Source organism: Ursus maritimus, unplaced genomic scaffold, assembly GCF_017311325.1.
Source record: "Ursus maritimus isolate PB19 unplaced genomic scaffold, ASM1731132v1 scaffold_19, whole genome shotgun sequence".
Taxonomy (NCBI): Eukaryota; Metazoa; Chordata; class Mammalia; order Carnivora; family Ursidae; genus Ursus; species Ursus maritimus.
Genome location: NW_024424341.1, coordinates 6,938,156 through 6,960,605, shown reverse-complemented (window position 1 = coordinate 6,960,605; position 22,450 = coordinate 6,938,156). Strand labels below are relative to the sequence as shown.

Here is a 22,450-nt window from a genome sequence, read left to right as displayed (position 1 = left end):
CTAATAATGGGAGTGCAAAATAGGATAGAAATGAGAAATAGCAATTTTGGTTGAGAATATAGCTGAAGGCTGGAGGGCAGTGGATAGTCACGTGGTGGCTTGTGCATGTGTGTGTGCCGGGGAGGAGTGAGGAGGTAATAGGGGAAAGACGACAAAAAATGGGAACAGGGTATAAAAAGAAAAGTGGTAACAAATATATAAAAACATTTTTGTGTAACCTGCAAGTGTGCTTGGGCACTGGTGACAGCATTTGCCAGCACTGAAAAGTAATGATTAGCAGGTCCTAGTTTCCCTAATGGGGCTTAGTTTGATCATTCAATTGCAGTATTCCCCTTAATCAGAGATAGTGGAGAAGAAACGAAAGGAGAAAAATGTATCTTCACTTACACCTCTCTCATAATATCAGTATTTAAGGCATTTTTTTACTCTGCCGGATCTTAGAATTTATATTGTATATATAGCCTGTGAGGAGATAAAAAATTAAGGTAACACCCAGAACCTCATTTTCATTAATAAAAGGATGGAGCTGGATTAGATGATTCCCAAATCCCTCTCCTCTGACATTCTTTGTCAATAGTTGTAGAGTTTAGACGATCCTATGTCTGTTGTATCCAAGTAGTAAATACACAACTTGATCTAATTACTAAAAGGATCTAATTCTAATTAAATAAGAACTTCAGTTAAAAAAAAGCTTACTATGTCTAGATTAGTGACTTTTCTACTTTGGGGTTACCATATATTGTTCAGAACTGTAAATATTGCTTATATAGAAAACTGGTAAAGTATCTATGCATTTTGTTAGCCCATTCACACAAATGTGTATTTCAGAAATGCTCTTATGTTTTATAGCAAAGTCTGAATCTTGCATCAATTACAAATATGACTGCATCTACCTGATTCTATAACTTTCTTGAGTTTAGTAATTACATAAAAAGACTTCCCTTGTATCTGACATTTTATTACTATTCAACAACAGACTTATCCAAGTTCTGTCTACCAACTTTTTTTTTTATCAATTAGTTGAATCTGTTTTTATATTCTCATAAATTTTCAAAAGAGGCTCTCTAAATTTTGAGTAAATATTCCTTTGTTGACAATTGTACCTGGAAATAGGCATCTCCTTTGTGAGTAAATATGAGGGTGAGGAGAATCTATAGGCAGAACAAGTATGTTTAGTTTACTTGGAGTAACCACTCTATTACGTTCTTTATATCTAATACATATTGTTCTAATAGAAATTAGCTACAAGGTAATCTTGTACAAATGTATTTTATAAATGATATCTAGAAGTCATTTCATTAAAAAGTAGGTTTTCTATGTGGAAAGATAAAAAGCCATACTCTTGGATACTCCAGACTCTCTGTAATACTCTACTTTAAATATAAGGTGTTGAGTAATTTGTTCTTTTTTTCATTTAGGTGGGTCTAAAGGTGATGGGGAACAGCGAGTGGTTTTCAAAAAGGACAAAGAAGAAATGTCAGTGGATATTAAATTAAAATACCATCTGTAGAGTACTTAACAGTTTCCAGAGCACTTTTACATATACATCATTTAATTGTTTCGACAACCCATGAAGTTGTAAGAGGTTTTTTACCCAGGACTGGGGCAGGTGGCAGGGCGAAGGAAGTCAAGTACCACGATGCTTATTTCTTCTATATGTATTTTGCTTCACTCTATAGAACCCCAGTCTAAAAGGAACTGACGCTACTTACAACTAAACTACAGTGGTAAGTATGTGGCCCCAGGGAGCATTTACTTTGAAGTATCATTTGAGGCTTTAATACTTTTATTTGGAATATTAATAAATCAATTGCCAAGAAAGTGAGTACCAGTTTCTATCAGACAAGAAAATATCACTATGCCAGCTGCTTGTTATCAAAGATCAACCCAATTCAACAAATGTTACTGCATCACTATAAAACACTAGGTGAAGGCCTAAAATATACTGTATAACAGACAGGAGGCTTAATCATCTCCTACCACTTGTGAAGTTGTCTTTGGTGGATTTGTTTCAGGACATTCACACAGTATGTTGAGAAACTGAAGTATCAGGGATTATGCTCAAATTCTTTTCAACAGGGTAACAATAACTGTGTTATTGTTATATGAGAGAATCTGTCAGATCATCTGAAAAATGCCCCAATGTAAATTAAACTGAAAGTCTAAAGTTATCGGCTAAGAAACCACTAAACTCTTCAATAATGTTCACTATTTTATTGTTCGTAGCACTGATGAGTAAACCAGTTACAATAAAAACAGGCAAAACCCAACAAAACTCTTATCTCCAAGTTCTGTGGCTTTTAAGTACGGCAACTGTACTTTTTATTGTCCAAACAGGATCCACTTTTGAGACTAAAAGAGAGCGCAATTGATAATTAGGTTTAAAATGGGACTGTCCCAGGCAAACCAGAATGTACAGTCTCCCTGCTTACACGACACATGTCCCAGGGTCATCCTGTTCTAAGAAGATTACAAAAACAGAAAAGGAACAGGAAGCCAGAGGGAACTCAAAGCAAGGAAATAAACAAGAAAAAAACCAAATTTTCACAAAGCAAGTTCTCCCTCAATTTTATACATCAGTTTGAATATTAATATTTTATTTAAATCACAGTAAGGGTTGGGGGAGCAGAGGTAGTAAAATGAGGACTGGCTAAAGTAAGTTTATGAAGCAACCAGGTCCCAGATCCCTTCCCCCATCCCAGCAAAATACTGGAGGTTTATTTTCCTAAGAACTTAAAATAAAATAGTCACTCCCTGCCCAAGTGACCCCGGGCACAGCTGAGGAGAGTATGTACTCTACTGAAAACAACAGTTCAGGTGAATGCATACATCTGGGATGCTGAATGCGGTAACAGTCACCACCCTCCCCTTCTTCCCCCTTCCCTGGTTCCCAGGAAGTTGGCAGCCCAGCCTTCATTCTAAAGGCAAGGGACTTGAGTCCTCTCTGAGAAATTCAACCAACCTCAAAAGACCTGAGGTTCCTCAATCAAACAGCCCAGCCGACCCCACTGTGAAACTCAGTCAATAAACCCTCCTCAGATGCACACAGCTGCCAATCAGCATTTCTGTTCCTCACTATTAAATACGAACAAACAAAAATTAAGACATCTAACGGACGACTCCAATATAAAAGACAGAGAAAAAATATGTAACAAATAGATTAAAGCAGCTTAAAGAAAAGGAAAAAAAATATCTATTAGTATCTTTCTCACAAAGAGGACATATTACATTTATGTAATAAGAACAAGATATTATAAAAAGAACAAGCAGAGAAATTAAGAAAAAGTTCTTTGAAATAATAAACTCACAGGACTAATAGATAAAGGTAAGGAAGTCTTCATAAAAAGTATAGCTAAAAAACAAAAGAGATGAGTAACAGAAAAGATAAGAAAATTAAAGATTTCACATCCAATTAATAGCAATTCCCAAAAAATGAAGAAAAAAATTATCATTAAAATTCAAGAAAATTTTAAAGAAATAAAGGACAGGATTTTCCAATTCAAAGAATCTTCAAAGCATCAGCAAAAATGAAAAAAAAAAAAAAAGAGAGAGAGAGAGAGAGAGAGAGAGAGGGACCCATGCCAAGGCAAATCACTGTAAAATTTCAGAACACTGAGATAAAGAGCGGATCCTGAAAGTTTTCAGAGACTAAAACAAGTCACAAAAGACAGGACCTGAAGGCCTCAGTCTAATCAACAGTAACACAGGAAACTGGAAAACAATGGAGCAATGTCTTTAAAATATTGCAGGAAAATTATGTCCAACCAGAATGCAAACTACCAATCAAGCATGAGGGAAACATAAAGACATTTTCAGATATGCAAACCCTAACCCACCCATGCAAGCCTTCTTAGGAAGCTACTGGTAGATTAACACCAAGAAAATGAGAGAATAAAGCAAGAATGAGGAAGACATGGAATACAGGAAATAGGAAATCCAACATGGTGGGAAGTGAAGGGAGATCCTAGCAAGAGAGCTAGGTACCAGATGTGGAGAACTAGCTCAGGCTGGAGGCATGAAGGAGATCAAACTGACGAATGCTTAAAGTGTCTGCGAGTCTTTTTTTTTTCTTTTTTTTAAAGATTTTATTTATTTGAAAGAGAGTGCATACTCGGGAGCAGGGGGAGGGGCAGAGGGAGAAGGAGAGAGAAACTCAAGGCGACTCTGCCTGAGCATGGAGCCCAGTGCAAGGCTTGATCTCACCCCCGAGATCATGACCTGAGCTGAAATCAAGAGCTGGACACTTAACCAACTGTGCCACCCAGGTGCCCCACAGTGCCTGTAAGTCTTGAAAGGAGACGCAGACAACAGCTGGAAGTAAGCAGAAGAAACAAGACAACCATTAGCTCTACAAAGATTTTTTTTTTTTTTAATGTGCAGCAAAACAAAAGGAGGACAGGAAAAGAAAAGTGATCACAGTTTACCACATGGCTGAGCTGTGAAAAGCACTTACATACTTATAATAATTTAAGTATTTGACAATGACTTAACAAAATCAGGATACAATTTAGACTGGGAGATCGGGGGTATAAAAAACAACATAGTGGGGGTGGAGGGAAGAAGGCAAGCAAACTCCTCATCTCTTATAGAGAAGAATCAACAGATGATGCCAGAAACTGTATAATCAAGAAGCAGCAATACAGTCATGTTATTCTGACAGTGGACAGTTAATTAAACTAAAAGTTAAAGAGGTCAACAGGTAGAAGTGGACATGGGGGGCCCCAGGGAGAAGACTTGTTTCCTGTTTTTTTGTAATAACCTTGTAGAACTACTGGCCTCTAAACAAAAAGCCTGTATAAAATTTGAAGTATTTGATGAAAACAAAAAGAAATGAGGGGATTACTAGAGAAAGAAGAAGAAATCTCTAAGACATTTTAACTTAAATATTAATTTGCTTCAGATTTTAGTCTGTGTCACACTTTTCCCCATGACTTAACCCACATCAACGTATACGCTACTGAACACTATTATCTGCTCTCATCTGTACTCTTCAGGTGGGATCAAAGACAGGGAATTTTCTAGATCTTACCTCAAGCAGAGCTGCTGCGGGATCACCCTGCAGACTTTTTCCCAGTTTGTCAACCTCATCTAATAGGAACACTGGATTATTAACTCCAACAGTCTTCAAGCCATTGATTATACGACCAGGCATACTGCCAACATAGGTGCGCCTACAGAAAGCAAGCAGCAAGTTAACGACAAGATGGCAGGAGGCAAGAGCAGCACCACTTAGAAATCAAAATTCAGGACCGGGAAAAAGTCATTTAGTTATCACAGTAATATAGCAAAGAGGTACTATATATTTAAAAAGCTCTATGATATAACCAAGAGTTATCAGATCCAATTTTTATTTTCTATTTAATTCTGGCTGTAAGTGTCCCATGACATTGGAAGAATGTAGTTTTTACCATTTAGTGAAACTGAGAAACGTAATACTTAAACAATGATCATAACTCTTACTTTTCGGGATTCCAAAATGTCCAAAGGAGCCTATGAATTTAATTCCTATGCTTTTCATAGTTTCTCAGAGTACCCGCCCTACCCACCCCCAACACAAGCACCTTTTTACACACTGAAATGGTTGTCCCAGGGCTGGTTAAAACATCATCATCACCTTTATGAAGAAAATCAGAATTGGTTCAAAGGGCCACTCAAAATGCAGACCAAAAAAAAAAAAAAAAAAATCCAAATTCTTTTATTTTAGAGGCAATAGTTTCTTATTATTTATAGTAAGATTTGGGGTCAACAGTATCTTGTGAATAAAACTGTGTTCATCCTATATAGATTAACTGGTATAACCAAGTTCAGCCAGATATTTTGTTGTGCATTAAAATGGTAGAGGCTCCTTTATCGTATCTGAACAAGAATCATCCACATAATTATGACAGATCTAGAGGGTGGCATAAATAAAACCAAATGTGTTTGTCAAACTGAAAACAGTGACCTTTTTTTTTTTTTTACAAAGTCAGCAAAACTTTATTTTAAGCAGCAATTTACTAATTTTAATTACAATCTTATTGCCTAAGCCATGCATAAAGCAGATCCTGTTTGTGAAAACATAAAAGGGTGTCCGCCTACAAGAAACTGATCAAATGGTGAGTGTTACGGCTACAGTTATCTTAGGGTGGGCACAAAGCCGATCCGCAGAGCAGGCCTCAGTTTCACCACATGACTGTATAAAGTAGGACAGAGTAAATAGAGCGACCTTTGGAAAGACAAGGAAGCCTTACAAATATCGTGGGAATGCCTTACATCCAGAGAGGGTGACCGAGGCACTGGAACCAAATACAATAAACACTGTCATATTACAATAAGGAGTCAGCACATTCAAGATTTCAGAAGGGGATACAGGAAGGACGAGACTCAAAATTAATAAAAGTCTCTCAAATTATTTCTCTAGAGAACGTACAGATTTGCTAGTATTCTGTGAACAAGCAGGGAAGGGAAATTAAAAACAAAACAAAACACTGCAAAGCCTCTAAGGGTCATTTCTTACTGCATCAACTTATTTCTTTTCCTTACTGTTTCTGACAAGTAGATTTTAAAAACAGGTACTGACAATTCTAGACCTGAAGTCATGGAGAAAAAAAATAATATTCTAGGCAGGTGCCCCTCCTAAAGAAGCAGAAATCTAGATCATAGTCTATATACAAACAATTCCTCCTAAACCTTCCATTGCTTCCCAGAGCCTAGTGAGTAAATCCAAACTCCTTTGTCTGGAATTCAAGGCTCTTCACGATGCAGTCTCCACCAGCCTTCCTAACCTGCTGCCATTAGGTTCTTGCTTTATCTACAATCACAATCCTATTACACCCCTTGCGTTTTTTTAACCTCTGTTAATATGGTACCTTCCTGCCCTTAATACTCTCCCTGCCTATGTAAATCCAGAAGTTCTAGACAACTTTTCCTGACCATCTCTCACAATGTCATCTTTCCACTAATGCAATGTCCACAGCATTTACTGGCCCTGCAATTCATCTGACGCAGTTACAACCTAGTTCTTATTCATGGGTACCAAGTACACGGTCTCTTCTAAAGAGCCAGTGAGCACTCTGATGACAGAGAGCAAGTCTTATTACAGAGTAGACCCTGGATATAGAGCCGTCAGATTGTTCTCAAAAAAGAAGCTTGTTTTTCCAATTTATTTAAGGACATCAGATCAACCATGCCAGCACCCAAAGTATCTTTCCATCACCACTGTGAAGGCCACACAAGCCTCTGAATACTGCTCTGAACAAACTACTTGACCTAAGTCTCAGTTTTCTTATCTGTAAAGTGGACATAATAACAGTGTCAACCTCATGAATTATATGATTACGAGAATGTAATAGGTAAAGCACACAGCATAGTGCCTGGCACATAGTAAGCTTTCAAAAGATGTTCACTGTTGTTAATGTCTTTCCAGAGTACCAAGCACACTCAATGCCCTGAATGTTCCTCAATCACAGGTGACATCCTCCAAATGTGTACCACTAGTCTAGAGGTCAAACAAAGAAGAGAACCATTACTTAGGGCCTATAAGCTATGGAAAATATCTGTTATGTGCTATCTTTGGCCAGAAGGTATGGTAGCATGCAATCTACCGACTAAAGATACAGAATAAACCTTTGGAATATGAATCAGATCGTGATAAATGTAGTAATACACAAAATAAAAATGTTCCCTTTCAACATCACACAAGAGAACCCCTTTTAAAAAATAAATTAGCATATCAAAATATCCTCCTGAGAAACTACATAGGTAGGAAATTAAGGAAATTAGTACTCTTACAAACTACAACTTTTTTGAGGCCTAAATACATATTTTTCCATGTCCTTCCTCATGATATAACATCTAGAAAGCAACATAGCACGATACAGAGAAGTTTGCAAAAAATGTATTTCTTCAATTTCTTATTATTCTGCCTAAATACATGATTACCTAGAAATGTACGCAAGTTAATTTAAAAAATAAATGAATTTCTATTTTTCTTATAATTGGTACAGGCAGTTCATAGGTTTATCAGGACTATTCAACTGGTGTATGACATAAACAAAACTATAAGCGTTTACACGGTTCAAAATGTTAAGTTACAAGAATCAGCATTTTTCACTTTCCAAAATATAGTCTGGTTTATGCTTCAAAAAACAACTACAATTACAGTATCATGTATTTACAGCTCCATGGTAATCAACTACTTTACTACTCCGTGCCTGGATATCTTCAAATCCAATGTAAGCCAAAGGGCTGGTCAGCCTGTCCCCGTCACTGATACCTAAATATCAGGAACAGACGCATATTTACTCACCTCTTTCCCAATGCTTAAAGAAGGGGGGAAAGAGGCATTTTACCATCACGTTTTCATGCCTGCTCAGTGAAGGAGCTCTAATGGGCTACATGCAAACTACTGAAGCGATACTTAGGAAGAATTTGTAATGTAAAAAAAATGTATATTATAACATTAGGTGGAAAGAGTAGGATTACAATTGCTTTAAAAAAAGGGTAAAAGCTGCCCAATGAAAAGTCTGGCAGGAAATAAAATATTAACAGGGATTATCTTTGCGTATAGTAGAAAACACGATAATTTTTTTTTCCTTTAAAAAAAAAATTTCCAAATTTTCTACCCAGGGTGTGTGTGTGTGTGTGTGTGTATATATATATATATATATATATATATATATATATCCGCAACTGGGAAAAGCAATAAGCCTTAAAAGAGATCCTAATGATCTCAAAAGAAAAACAGTCTTTAAGGAATTAAAAACAGTCTTTAATATAGCATGTCTAAACAAATCGAATTGTTATTCTTATAGCGGTCATTCCTAAATCTTTTTATGTACTCATTTGTACAGATGCACTCATTTAAAGGACTGCAAGACTTCCAAAATACAATTATGTTTTAATCTTACTTGTACTCACAAAGCACTCAGAGAGCACTTACCATGTCTGGCACTGTGCTGCAAGCATGGAGTAAGACAAAGGACAATAAGACAAGCTAAAAACCCTGCTCTACAGAGTTCATACTTTTTCCGTATTTATAGCTTATCTCCACAGTACATAATTACGAATGCCAGAGGCCTATATTATTTAATCATTAAAAGAAAACAATGGATAGTAAGTGGTCAGTTTAGAGCTAAAGAGTAAGATCATATCTGACTGCACATATATTAATGGAGAAAGCCTTGAACTGGGGCCTAAAAATAAGACTACACTTTAAAGAGGCAAAGAGAAGCTATATGCAAATAGAGGTTATAAGGAGGATAGTGAGTAAACCATAACATGTCTGGCATACTATGCTAAAAATATATTAAAAGCTTGCTACTTTGGTTATTTTCCCTTCGTGGAGACTAGTAATGAAAAAGCTAATTTATTTAGAACATCATCATTTCAGGTTCATGAACGTGGATCGTGGAAAGCAAAATTCATTTTTCTTCTCATCTTGTTCGAGCCAAAGATTCCTTGCACTGATATCATTTTATTATCTGAACAAAGAGCTGACAAACCACTTCCAAAGAGTTACTATCAACAATAACTTGAGATATATCATAGCAATAAATATATCACCAAGAAACAACTAATGAAAAACGATTATGCAAACATGATTTCATAAAACTTCATCCTAAAAGAAGTTATATTTAATTGCTATGAACGGATTTAAATTCTTTAAATGTAATATTTAAATATAAAAATGTTAAGCTGTAAGAACTGATAGGAACAGAGATTCTGTGGCTTATGAAAGTGAACGGAAAAACCCGAATGGAGACAAACCCACATGAGAAATGTCGATAAGATTGAAAAGCTGTATTAGTTAATATGGAGCATAAACATGACTCTTCTTTCCTTTAAGCCACTCAAAATAATATAAACAAAAAGAATGGCCCAATGTAAAGTCAGATTACGATTTTCCAAGATTAAGATTTAAATGTAAACCAAGTCTTTCTTTTGCTTCCCCATCTCCCACTTCATTATCATCGAACTCTAAAACATACATCTTTGTTTTTAAAATCAATTCCTAATAATACCTTCCTTCACATAAACAGGTATTTCTAGCAAAAGGACAGAGTTCTGAGCATGGGAAAATAGGGAAAGTGAGTGACGAAATCAAGAGAATAAGCAAGGGAGATAACATAAAGCAGCTCTGTTTTTCCCTGGCTATTTTAAGACTGCAGAACAGTGGTGCCTACTGAGAGGCTGAGGAAAAAACAAAACTTTGCATGAACTCTAATTGCAAGCATGTGACCATTACTTAAATGCCAAGACCTGGGTGTTTCCAAAATGCTTCAATTGTCACATGGAACCACTTGTTCTCACAAACTCCACCCCATGACTGTGCTATGAGCTACTGTTCTTCCTCCCCTTCTATTCACCTCCAACCCACAGCTCTGACATCAGCCCCTACACCTCTGTTCTCAACCTCTGCTCTCCTTAATGACCACACCCCACTCTCCACCTGCTTCCCAACAACTTCCTCCAGGCTTTGATGCCTTGGGAGGGCTGGTGGGTCATAAGCCCCCAGGAGTGCAAGGGCAGCCTGCTGCAGTGCTTAATGAAGCACCCAGTATAGTGACGGCGAGCGAGTACTTACCAGCAGGCACAGAATGATTCAGACTAATCCACGTACCCTCTATTTGGCAACGATCACAGCCTCTACGCATGCCATACATTCCTAAAAAGCTTATATTTACACATTTTTTAGGCAAATACACAGCCTCATTTTACAAAAGACTCGCAATACATTCAATTTTCTTAATGATACTCACACATGTGGAAGTACGCTCACCTGAACAGATTTTATGTCTAACAGTATCAGTAAAGACTTAAAACAGAGCTCTGCTTGAAACCAACAACGTTCACAAGAAGTGGTGAGAACTATATTACATATTGCCCACCAACAGTCATCACAAAAATACATTTTTCCACAATTCTGTCACATAAATTAAATAATAATGCCAAGAACAGGATTATTTAAAAATCAGATTGAATTTTATAAAAAGTCACTGAAGCTTTTAAATGTAAACTTGCTCTCCTGAGAATTTAAAATTAAAATATAATTAAAGCTAATTTTTTTAAGACTGATTTACTTTTTTTTTTAAAGATTTTTATTTATTTATTTGACACAGAGACAGTCAATGAGAAAGACAGCCAGTGAGAGAGAAACAAGCAGAGGGAGTGGGAGAGGAAGAAGCAGGCTCCCAGCAGAGGAGCCCGATGTGGGGCTCGATCCCAGAACGCTGGGATCACGCCCTGAGCCGAAGGCAGACACTTAACGACTGAGCCACCCAGGCGCCCCTAATTAGAGCTAATTTTTATCAAACACTTACTACTGTGTGTTAGGCACTGAGTAAGCGCTTTCCAAGCCTTACTGAATAAGCAATCCCAATGTGGCAAGAAAGAGGACAAATTACCTACATGTCATGGGCTCACGACATTAACTTCACAACAATAATCCCACAAATTCCCTTTCTAAATTCCGTCAAACACACAATACTATGCTACAGATATCAAAAGAAAAAAGTGAACTAGAACAACTCTGAATGCATGAATCAAGTCACTTGAATGGGAAATATCTCCCAAAAGCTCTCTAGATAAAATAAAAAGGTGCAGGCTCTACCTCCAGTTTCTCCAATATTGGTACAAGGTGCCAATTTCTTTACAAAAGCCAAGTACAGCCTCTAGTGGCACATGTGAGGATAAGCAAGTCTAGGTGACAAAAATAGTTTGAAATTGCCAGAAAGAATGACCCAGATCAATTCCCTAACCTAATCTGCAGCCCTCATTGCTTATTTATTGAAATCTTGGAATGACTTTTCTTTAATGCGTAAGAATTGTAAATAAGCAAATAAAAGAGAAAAAGAACAATTTTCATGGAAAAGTTTCTGAAACCATTTCCCATCCCCGCCTAAGGCCAATGATCTTATGAATAAGACAAATGGAAAACAAGGTGTTATAAAACCACCATATTCTTTCCCCCCCACCACAATCCAAGTTTAATCCCTTTCACCAAATTGTAAATATGCATTTATATTAGCCTTGGCCATTGGCAGTTGCTCACTGCCTGCACTGACATGCTTCTCAAAGCCTCCACTTATAATCTAGATTGCTTTAACAACTTTAAGGCGAGGGATGACCTTGAGGAGAGAAGTTTTATCTTCAGTTTAATTACTTTCTACTGGAAGTTCAGCAGTTTCTTTAAAAAAATTTTTTTTTTAAAAAAATCGGAGATATCATTGACATTAGTTTCAGGTTTACAACATCATATTTATAAGCATCCATGGTGTCTACATTTTAAAATGTTCTTTAATACACACACTATCGGTATATTTTCTCACAACTCGCAACTGCTATGAAACCCTTAACCTCGAAACAAAGTTCATGCTTTCCCAAAGCATCTTCCAATCTGAGCAACAGAGACCACAGAGAACAAAACCATGAACATAACATGCAAATCTGATTCTAATAATTTAAGATTAATCAAAGATTCAGTTCTCACAGCATAATGTATCTTTACAGAAAGGGTGTCAAAAATGCAAGGAGAGGTCTTAATAATTATCCTAACCTTTCTCCTTATTACTCATACGGAAAACCAGCCTTCTTAAAAGAAAGTTAAACTGCAAACACATTTGTTAGCAAAGATTTTTTTCCCTTCTCCTACTGGCCCCAGCTGTTGTACTTATTTTTTAAACTCTAAGAGTTACGGGTCATTACTTATGAAATGCTACTAGGCCAAAATGAATGTAAAGACACTGTAATATCTAACCGTAACTGATTTATAACTGCATTCAAATGAAATTCCAGGAAAGCTAAGGCAGAAACTCGTTATCCACTGTCATACAAATACCAAGGGTGGTTTGAGTGTACCATTACAGTTAAGGCTCGATGCCAGTTATAAACATCCTATAGATGGACTATAAACAAGGATTATGAATGTCCTTTTGACTCAAGGTATCACAAATAGTCCTCTGAGAAAAAGATATATATTATGCCTTGGCTTTTGAGGGGCTTTAGTCAACTAAAACGGAGAACCAGAGACTAAACCGAAAGAGTCTACCTGTGTCCTCGAATGTCGGACTGGTCACATACTCCTCCAAGTGCAATCCTGTGGAACTCTCGACCAAGAGTTTTGGCCACTGATCTTCCCACACTTGTTTTACCAACTCCAGGAGGGCCAACAAAGCAAAGAATAGGGCCCTTCAGGTTGTTCTTCAGCTGTCTGACAGCCAGGTATTCCAGCACTCTTTTCTTCAGTTTTTCCATAGCATAATGATCGTTATCCAGAAGAATCCGGGCTGCTCGAATGTCCAGACGGTCTGTCAAATAACCGCAGAGTAAGCACACAGAATTTTTAAATGGAAGAACTGCTTTCAAGGCTGACAAAAGTAAAACATGATTTAGAGAAAGAAAAAAAAGTGACGAGAACAGAAGTGGATCTTTCTAAATGAGTCTTCAGGGAGACCTGGACCTGGCTTTTTTGCTTAATAAGACTTAGTATCAACAGAAACAGTACGTACCACATACACAATTAAAAACTCAAGGAGGTTGCCTGGGGTGGCTCAGTTGGGTAAGTGTCTGCCTTTAGCTCAGATCATGATCCTGGGATCGAGTTCCACAACAGGCTCCCTGCTCAGGGGCAGTCTGCTTATCCCTCTGTGCTCCCCCCACCATGCTCTCATGTGTGCTGTCTCTCAAAAATAAATCTTAAAAAAAAACCCCAAACTCGAGGAGTTTATATTGCTATCATTTCATTTTCTAGGTACACATTTCTTCTATGGAGACATAATTTCTACATATTCTATGTGTGCTGGCATTTGTTCCTTCTTTTTTAAAGTGTTTTTTTCTTATTACAGAAGAAATGTATGCTCATTCCAGAAAACCCAATGACACCAATAGAAAGAAGAAAACAGTCAGCCATGATCTCATGTCCTCACAAGAGCATCCCCACCGTCACTTTGGTATACACTATTATTGCAGGTTTTGTACGTGTGTGTGTGACATGTGCTTCTAGAACCTATTTTTCAAATTAGATTATGCGATGCCTTCAGGTTTTGTATCATGTTTGTTCACTTTGCATATTATGGACACCTTTCAGTGTCAAATGTATTTTTTAGTAACATTTTGATGACTACATAATATTCCATTAATTATCCATACTCATTTAAATAATTCCCTACTACTGAGCACTTAGGTTATCTACAAATCCTCACAGTTATAAAGCCTGCTTTACTGTGCATCGCTGTAACTAAATCCCTACCTATATCCACAATTACTTCCTTCAACTAATCTACAGACAGAAGTGCTGCGTCAAAAAAAAATTTAAGATGTAAAGAACTGTCTATCAATTAAAGTCTCACCAGGAATGTATGTTAGGATTTGGTTCTACAGCCAAGCTTTCACCAGGTTTACTGATGTGCTTTACTACTTAAAATACTCGTAGATTAAACCATTAAATACTGATGGTCACCAGCATGAATTCATCAGCTGAGTGACACCCAGGGGATGATACATGCCACATGATCACACTGACAGAGGAGAGGTTGGGAAAGAGGAAAACACACACAAGCCCACTCTTTCAATCAGTGATTTGGAAGCTGCCCCGCATTTTTCCTACAGAGAAGAAAAAAAAAATAGCCTTAAATGGTAGTTTGTTTCCCCAGCTAGTTTGAAAAAACCTAGCTAAGCAGTAATGTATGTAATTTAATTATAGTACTATTGCTTTTAGTTCTGGCTAAGCGATTTGGAAAGGGAAGAACAAAACTTCTTCCCCCTTTCCTGGCTTCAGACCCCAATTAATGAATACATGAATCAAATGAAAGAGGAAGTTTCCCAACTGTTTTATAATGCAAACCCAGACTCTAAAACCTACCGTAGGCAAACACAAAAGAAAACTTCAGACCAGTCCCATTCTGTATACTAAAACGCTCGTAAATCAAACCTATTAAGAGTAATCTACTAAGTCCCAGTGGGATTTATTTTAGTTATGCAAAGATGGTTTAATATTAGGTTACTGATATACTTATTACACCACCATGTCCAAGAAGGAAAACCTTCCACCAGAATGTCATTTTGTACCTAAAAAGGCCCTTGTTATAATGCAACATCCACCCCTAATTAACATTTAGTAAACTAAGAACAGAATTCCATGTAATTCAGAAAAAACTGAAAACACTCTGAAGGAATTTCTTCTAAGAGGTATGCCAAGTAAAGACAACTTTAAACAGTGCTTCGACTTTTGAGGAAAGATAATTTCCATACTACATAAAGTATTGTTTTGTGTCTTTTTCTACACAGGATACATTTTTTTCTGATTATTCTTTTTAATGATTCAAAATGCACACTTCCTATTTTGAATAATACGTGTGGCTATGTGTAAAAAATTTAAAACGAAGTATTAACTCCTTGAGTTTTTAATTGTGTAGTACTATTTCTGTTGATACTAAATCTTCTTTACAACGGGAAGACTGAAATGGTACCTACTGGCCCTTTCCATTCAAGATGGGAAAATTAGCAAACTTATTTCTCCAAATCTTTCTTTTCTGCTTTTGATGATCTCTACTTAGGTAAGCTTCCCTTTCAGAAATCACAAAAGACATGTTCATGGTTTTGTAACCACGCTTACAATAATTATTTAGATCAAATTCTATATAGGAATGGCTTAAAAGTTCAAACACGCCTCCCTTTATACTACAATTTACCCATTTTCAGTTCTCTGCTGGAATAGTAAACAATGAGAAGTACGTTCATGTGGGGCAGGGACACGAATGCCATCCATCTCTAATGCTGACCCACACCTAGCAGAGACTGAGTTTCTAGCACGTGGGTGGTCTCCTTCCATAGTTGTGAAAATAGTAACAGCTTTGCCCGGTTTTTATATTTTCTTGTTTATTTAGGTAAAGAACAGGAGTCAGCACTCTTGTGTTCAATGAAATGTTTTCCTCCAAAATCTGTACAATTATACTGTATAAGCCTGGTAAAAATTCCTGATTAGTAATTAAGTTCATTTTTTAAATAAGACAAGTGGAGGAGGGAGGAAGCTGAGAGCAACTTACTAAGCTACTGATGGCAAATTATCAAATCTGCAATGTTAATATTCTCAGACCACTAAACTATATATTCTATATGCGCCCTGCATTTCCCTTATGTCATTAGTTAAAATAAATCCTGAAGCACAGAAAAATGTTACAGAGATAATACCAAAATTTCAAAATAAGGCCCCTGGGATTACAAAGTTATCTAGATGCTCTTAGCACTGTACACTAGTCCAACTGTCAAGACAAAGTAACAGGGTTTGAAAATTGTCACAACTCCATTAACAACAACAAAAAAACTATCAAATATATACTATCAAGGAAGAATGGCAGGCGAAACAAAAGCAGAGCAGTTAAATAACACATATAAAGTTTAAATGTAACTTTCTTTCCCAGGTCTAAACTAATGGAGCAGAGCCCTCCCCAAATCTCGCAGAACAGGACCACTTCACTTAAAAAGTAGACACTGGAGAGTTAAGAGTTAACAGAAGACTACTGGAACCAAAATGGATTTCCCAACAACCCAGTGAGATCAGGACTGACAGCTGACCTCAAACTGGTCAGGCGACAATGACGAGGAGCTAAGTCAATGGGAACACATGCTCTCCTGCACTCGTTTCACTATGGAGTTTCCAAAAAGGATTCTGAATAAAGACTTAAATCAAGAAATTCAGCTTCAGTTTGTTTGGTAAAATAACTTCAACTAGAAGGCAATGTTGTCATGCAAACATGAAATAAATTAAGAAATAAATTTACCAGCACAGTAACATCAACAGCTCTATGTATAATAGCCAACAAACTGGAAACAAACCAAATACCCATCAATAGGTAAATGGATAAACAAGTTACTAATTATGCTGAAAAAATCAGAAAAAAAAGGGAGTACATACTACATCACTCCATTTCTATAACATTTTTAAAAATATGAACTAATCTACAGAGGTTGGGGATAGGGAGGGAAAGGAAAGAGGTAGGGATTACAGAGAAGCATGAGAAAATTTAAGAGGTGATGGATATGTTCACTATCTTAATTATGGTAATGGTATTACAGATACATGTTAAAACTCATCAAAATGTATATATTACATATGTACACTTTACTGTTTATCAATTATACCAAAATAAAGGTGGAAAATAAAGCACATAAAGCAAAAAAAAAAATATTGCTTCTGAACAACTGCTTCTACAGTTCACCAGTGCAACCTACTTTAATCTAATGAAAACTTACAGATTCTCAGAATTTAAGAGAAAACAAAAGGTGAATTAGCCTTTTAATTTGAATTAATTTAATTTTATATATACATTCAAACGGAGAGAAAAACTTAAAAAAACCCAAAATCTAGAGAATGGGATGAATGCAGATTTACAGAGCATTCATGAAAGAATAACTAGCATAACTTAGAATGGACCTGCTTTCCACAACAAGAACCTAACTATAAGAGGAATGAAATCTAAGGCTTGTCAAAACAAAAGGAAGATGATTAGGCCAATTTCATCCTAGTACCTAGCCATGCACATTAAAAATGTGTTAAGATGATCCTGGGGTGCCTGGGTGGCTCAGTCGGTTAAGGGTCTCATTCTAGATTTTGGCTCAGGTCATGATCTCAGGGTTGTGGGACTGACTCCCACATCAGGCCCTGTGCTCGGACAGGAGTCTGCTTGGGATTCAATCCCTCGCCCTCTGCCTCTCCCACTGCGTGCGCATGCGTGCACGTGCTCTCAAATAAATAAATAAATTTTAAAAATGTGTTAGGTGATCCTTTCCAAAAAAACTAATTAAAAAGGAGCTATCTTGAGGAGGGAGGCAACATGGCAGAAGAGTAGGGGATCTCATTTCATCTGGTCTCTTGAATTCAGCTAGATATCAAATTATTCTGAACACCCATGAATTCAACCTGGGGATGTAAGAAAAGAATTGCTGGAATTCTACAAATAGAAAAGCAACCACTTTTTGCAAGGTAGGCGGTGCAGAGAAGTGAAAGTGAGGGGATATATCGGAAGACAAATGGCATGGGGACAGAGCGTCTGTAAGCAGGACACCGGAAAGTGATATAGCCCCAGAGTACAAAATTGAAACTTTTAGAAGTCTGCTCCCATGAGGGATGACATCCCTGGCTGAAAGGTGCTCAGGTGGCGAAGTGAAGAAGAATCCTAGGTGGGACAGTGTGGTCTCAGGATCCCCAGGGTCACAGGAAAAAAGAGGATGCCTGAGCCAGCAGAATTTCCAAGCACTGGAGTTGGGAAACTGGCTATGGTCAGCAAGCCAAAGTGGGCTCTCAGCTTGGGTTTGCCATAAACCACTAACCATGGCACGACTAGCAACCGATCTCCATGCGGGGGCCTTGCAAGTGGCCCAGGCCCACAGCAACCCTCCTCCCTCCCTCGGGAGAATCAGTGCAGTTGTGTAACGCCTGAGTCTGCAGAGTTTGGTGCACACAAACATGAAGACTGCTTTTCCCTGAGGGTTTACTGAAGAGAGGGGGACGTGATCTTTTAGCTCTGGGGCTGGAGAGTGGGGCACCGCCATTTTTATTTTTATCCTCTAAAGTGGTGCAGAAAGCCTTCAGGGAACAAAAGCCACATAGAGCAACTGGAAGCAGCTTACACTGAGCCCCGGCCCCTGGCAGTACAGCTCCTCCAGGCAAAGACACCTGAGAATCAGCGCAGCAGGCCCCTCCCTGCAGAAGACCAGCTGGAACATCAGGCGAATACCAAGTTTACGGAACACAGAGAACTGCAAAACTCCAGTGGGGGGGGGGGGGCAGGGAACAGTACGTGGAATTTGAGGGTTTTTTCTCATGATTCTTTTACCTTTCAGTTTAAAATTTTCCTTCCCCCCCCCCCCAAAAAAAGGGGCGCCTGGGTGGCACAGCGGTTAAGCGCCTGCCTTCGGCTCAGGGCGTGATCCCGGCGTTACGGGATCGAGCCCCACATCAGGCTCCTCTGCTGTGAGCCTGCTTCTTCCTCTCCCACTCCCCTGCTGTGTTCCCTCTCTCGCTGGCTGTCTCTATCTCTGTCAAATAAATAAATAAAATCTTTAAAAAAAAAAAAAATTTCCTTTCCCTTTTTTTTCCTTTTCAACTAGTTTATTTTAATCTACTTTTTGTTTTTAAGTCTTTTTTTAACTTTCATTTTTACATTTATATTTTATAGGTATATTCTTCGTTTTTGGCTTCCTGTCACTGAATTCAATTTCATTTTTGTATATATATAAGTTTTGCTTTCTTTACAATTTTGGGATTAGTGTCAGAAAACAAACAGACCAAAATACACCCAGGACCAAGTGGATCACCCTCTTTTGTCCATGGGTGATTATATTCTTTCCTCCCCCCCCCCATTTTTTCTTTTTCTTTTCTGTTTTGGTTTCTGACCTCTTCGGATTTGTCTGGTGTGTATTTTGCTTGGGTTGTGGTTGGTATTTTTGATTTTGTTCTCTCATCCGCCCATTCTTCTCTGGGCAAAATGACTAGAAGGAGGAATTCACAACAAAAGAAAGAACCAGAAATAATATTCTCTGCCACACATCTAATCAATATGGATATAGGTAAAATGTTGGAGACAGAATTCAGGATAACAATTTTAAAGTTACTAACTGGGTCTGAAGAAAGCATAAAAGACACTAAAGAATCTCTTAATGCAGAAATAAAATCTAATCAGGCTGAAATTAAAAATGCTTTAACTGAGATGCAGTCTAAAATGGATCCTCTAACAGGTATGGTAAATGAGGCAGAAGACAGAGTGACACAGAAGACAAGATGATGGAAAGGAAAGAAGCTGAGAAAAAGAGAGAAAAACAGCTAATGGACCATCAGGGAAGGCTTTGAGAAACCAGTGATACCATGATGCTAAACAATATTAGAATTATTGGGGTCCCAGAGGAAGAAGAAAGAGCGAGATAGGGAAAGAAGATATATTTGAGCAGGTCATGGCTGAGAACTTCCCTAACCTGGAGAAGGAAACAGGTATTCAAGTCCAGGATGTACAAGGAACCCCCATCAAAAATCGATAAAAATAGATCAACACCCCAACATGTAACAGTGAAGCTTATAAATTTCAGAGATAAAGAGAAGATCCTGACAGCAACTCAAGACAAGAACTCCATAACCTACAAGGTAGGAACATTTGCCAGGCAGCTGACCTTTCCACAGAGACCTGGTAGGTCAGAAAGGGCTAGCATGATATATTCAGGGTACTAAATGAGAAAAACATGCAGCCAAGAATACTATATCAAGCAAGGCTGTCATTCAGAATGGAAGGACAGATAAACAGCTTCCAGGACAAACAGAAACTGAAAGAATATGTGACCACCAAGCCAGCCCTGCAAGGAATATTAAGGGGGATCCTGTAAGCAAAGAGAGAGTCCAAGAGTAACATAAACCAGAAAGAAACAGAGACAATCTCTAGAAACAGGGACTTTACAGGCAAAACAATGGCACTAAATGTGTATTTTTCTATAGTTACTCTGAATGTAAATGGCCTAATGCTCCAATCAAAAGATAGAGGGCAAGAGACTGGATTAAAAAAGCAAGACCCACTGAATCACTCTCTGCAAGAGACTCATTTTAGACCCAAAGACACCTCCAGATGGAAAGTACGGAGTGGAGAACCATTTACCATGCTAATGGACCTCAAAAGAAAGCTGGGGTAGTAATCCTCATATCAGACAAATTAGATTTTAAACCAGAGATTACAGTAAGAGATGAAGAGGGACACTATATCATATTTAAAGGGTCTACCCAACAAGAAGATCTAACAATTATAAATATTTATGCACCTAACTTGGGAGGAGCCAATTATATCAACCATTAATAACCAAATTAAAGAAACACACAGCTAATATTACAGTAATACTAGGGCACTTCAACACCCCACTCACGGCAATGGAGAGATCATCTAAGCAGAAGATCAACAAGGAAAGAAGGGCTTTGAATGACACATTGGACCAGATGGACCTCACAGATATATACAGAGCATTCCATCCTAAAGCAACAGAATACACGTTCTTCTTGAGTGCACATGGAATTTTCTCTAGAATAGATCACATACTGGGTCACAGATCAGGTCTCAACCAATACCAAAAGACTGGGATTATTTCTTGCATACTGTCAGACCACAATGCTTTGAAACTGGAACTCAATCATCAGAGGAAATCTGGGAGGAATGCAAACACTTGGAGGTTAAAGAGCATCCTACTAAGGAGTGAATGGGTCAACCAGAAAATTAAAGAAGAATTTTAAAAATTCATGGAAACTAATGAAAATGAAAACACAGCTGTTCAAAACCTTTGGTATACAGCAAAGGTGGTCCTCAGAGGGAAGCATGTAGTAATACAAGCCTCTCTCAAGAAACAAGAGCGGTCTCAAATACACAAGCTAAACTTACACCTAAAGAAGCTAGAGAAAGACCAGCAAATAAAGCTTAAACCAAGCAGGAGAGGAGAAACAATAAAGAATAGGGCAGGAATCAATGAAATAGAAACCAGAAGAACAGTAGAACAGATAAACAAAACTAGAAGCTGGTTCTTTGAAAGAATAAGATGGATAAATCCCTATCAAGACTTACTTAAAAGAAAAAAAGACCCAAATTAATAAAATCATGAATGAAAGAGGAGAGATTACGACCAACACCAAGGAAATACAATTTTAAGAACATATTATGAGCAACTACATATCAAAAATTAGGCAATATGGGAGAAATGGATGCATTCCTAAAACGTATAAACTAGCAAAAGTGAAACAGGAAGAAACAGAAAACCTGAACAGACCATAACCAGCAAGGAAACTGAAGCAGTAATCAAAAATGTCCCAACAAACAAGAGTCCAGGGCCGGATGGCTTCCCAGGGGAATTCTACACCAAACATTTAAAGAAGCTGTTTCAAACAACAGAAATGAAAGGAAAACTTCCAAACTCGTTCTATGGGGTCAGCATTACCTTGATCTCAAAACCAGAAAAGACCCCACCAAAAAGGAGAATTACAGACCAATATCCCTGATGAACATGGATGCTGAAATTCTCACCAAGATACCAGCCAACAGGATCCAACAGTACATTAAAAGGATATTCATCACAACCAAGTGGGATTTATTCCTGGACTGCAAGTGTGGTTCAACATTAGCCAATCAATCAATGGGATACATCACATTAATAAAAGAAAGGACAAGAACCCTATGATTCTCTCAATAGATGCAGAAAAAGCATTTGACAAAGTACAGTATCCTTTCTTGATTAAACCTCTTCACATGGGGGTGCCTGGGTGGCACAGCGGTTAAGCGTCTGCCTTCGGCTCAGGGCGTGATCCGGCGTTATGGGATCGAGCCCCACATCAGGCTCCTCCGCTATGAGCCTGCTTCTTCCTCTCCCACTCCCCCTGCTTGTGCTCCCTCTCTCACTGGCTGTCTGTATCTCTGTCAAATAAATAAATAAAATATCTTAAAAAAAACAAAAACAA

The 22,450-nt window shown here is 37.8% G+C and overlaps 1 protein-coding gene across 3 annotated transcripts in view; it reads right to left on the bottom strand.

Annotated features, from left to right (window-relative positions):
* LONP2 (lon peptidase 2, peroxisomal) overlaps positions 1–22,450 on the bottom strand; it is a 105,485-nt gene that overhangs the window by 62,967 nt on the left and 20,068 nt on the right. For all 3 annotated transcript variants that reach the window (XM_040633263.1, XM_040633261.1, XM_040633262.1), the window contains 2 exons: positions 13,028–13,286; positions 5,030–5,171 (listed from right to left, as the gene is read on the bottom strand). In XM_040633263.1, coding sequence (XP_040489197.1) covers positions 5,030–5,171; positions 13,028–13,286 — 401 coding nt within the window. The remainder of the gene's footprint in view (positions 1–5,029; positions 5,172–13,027; positions 13,287–22,450) is intronic.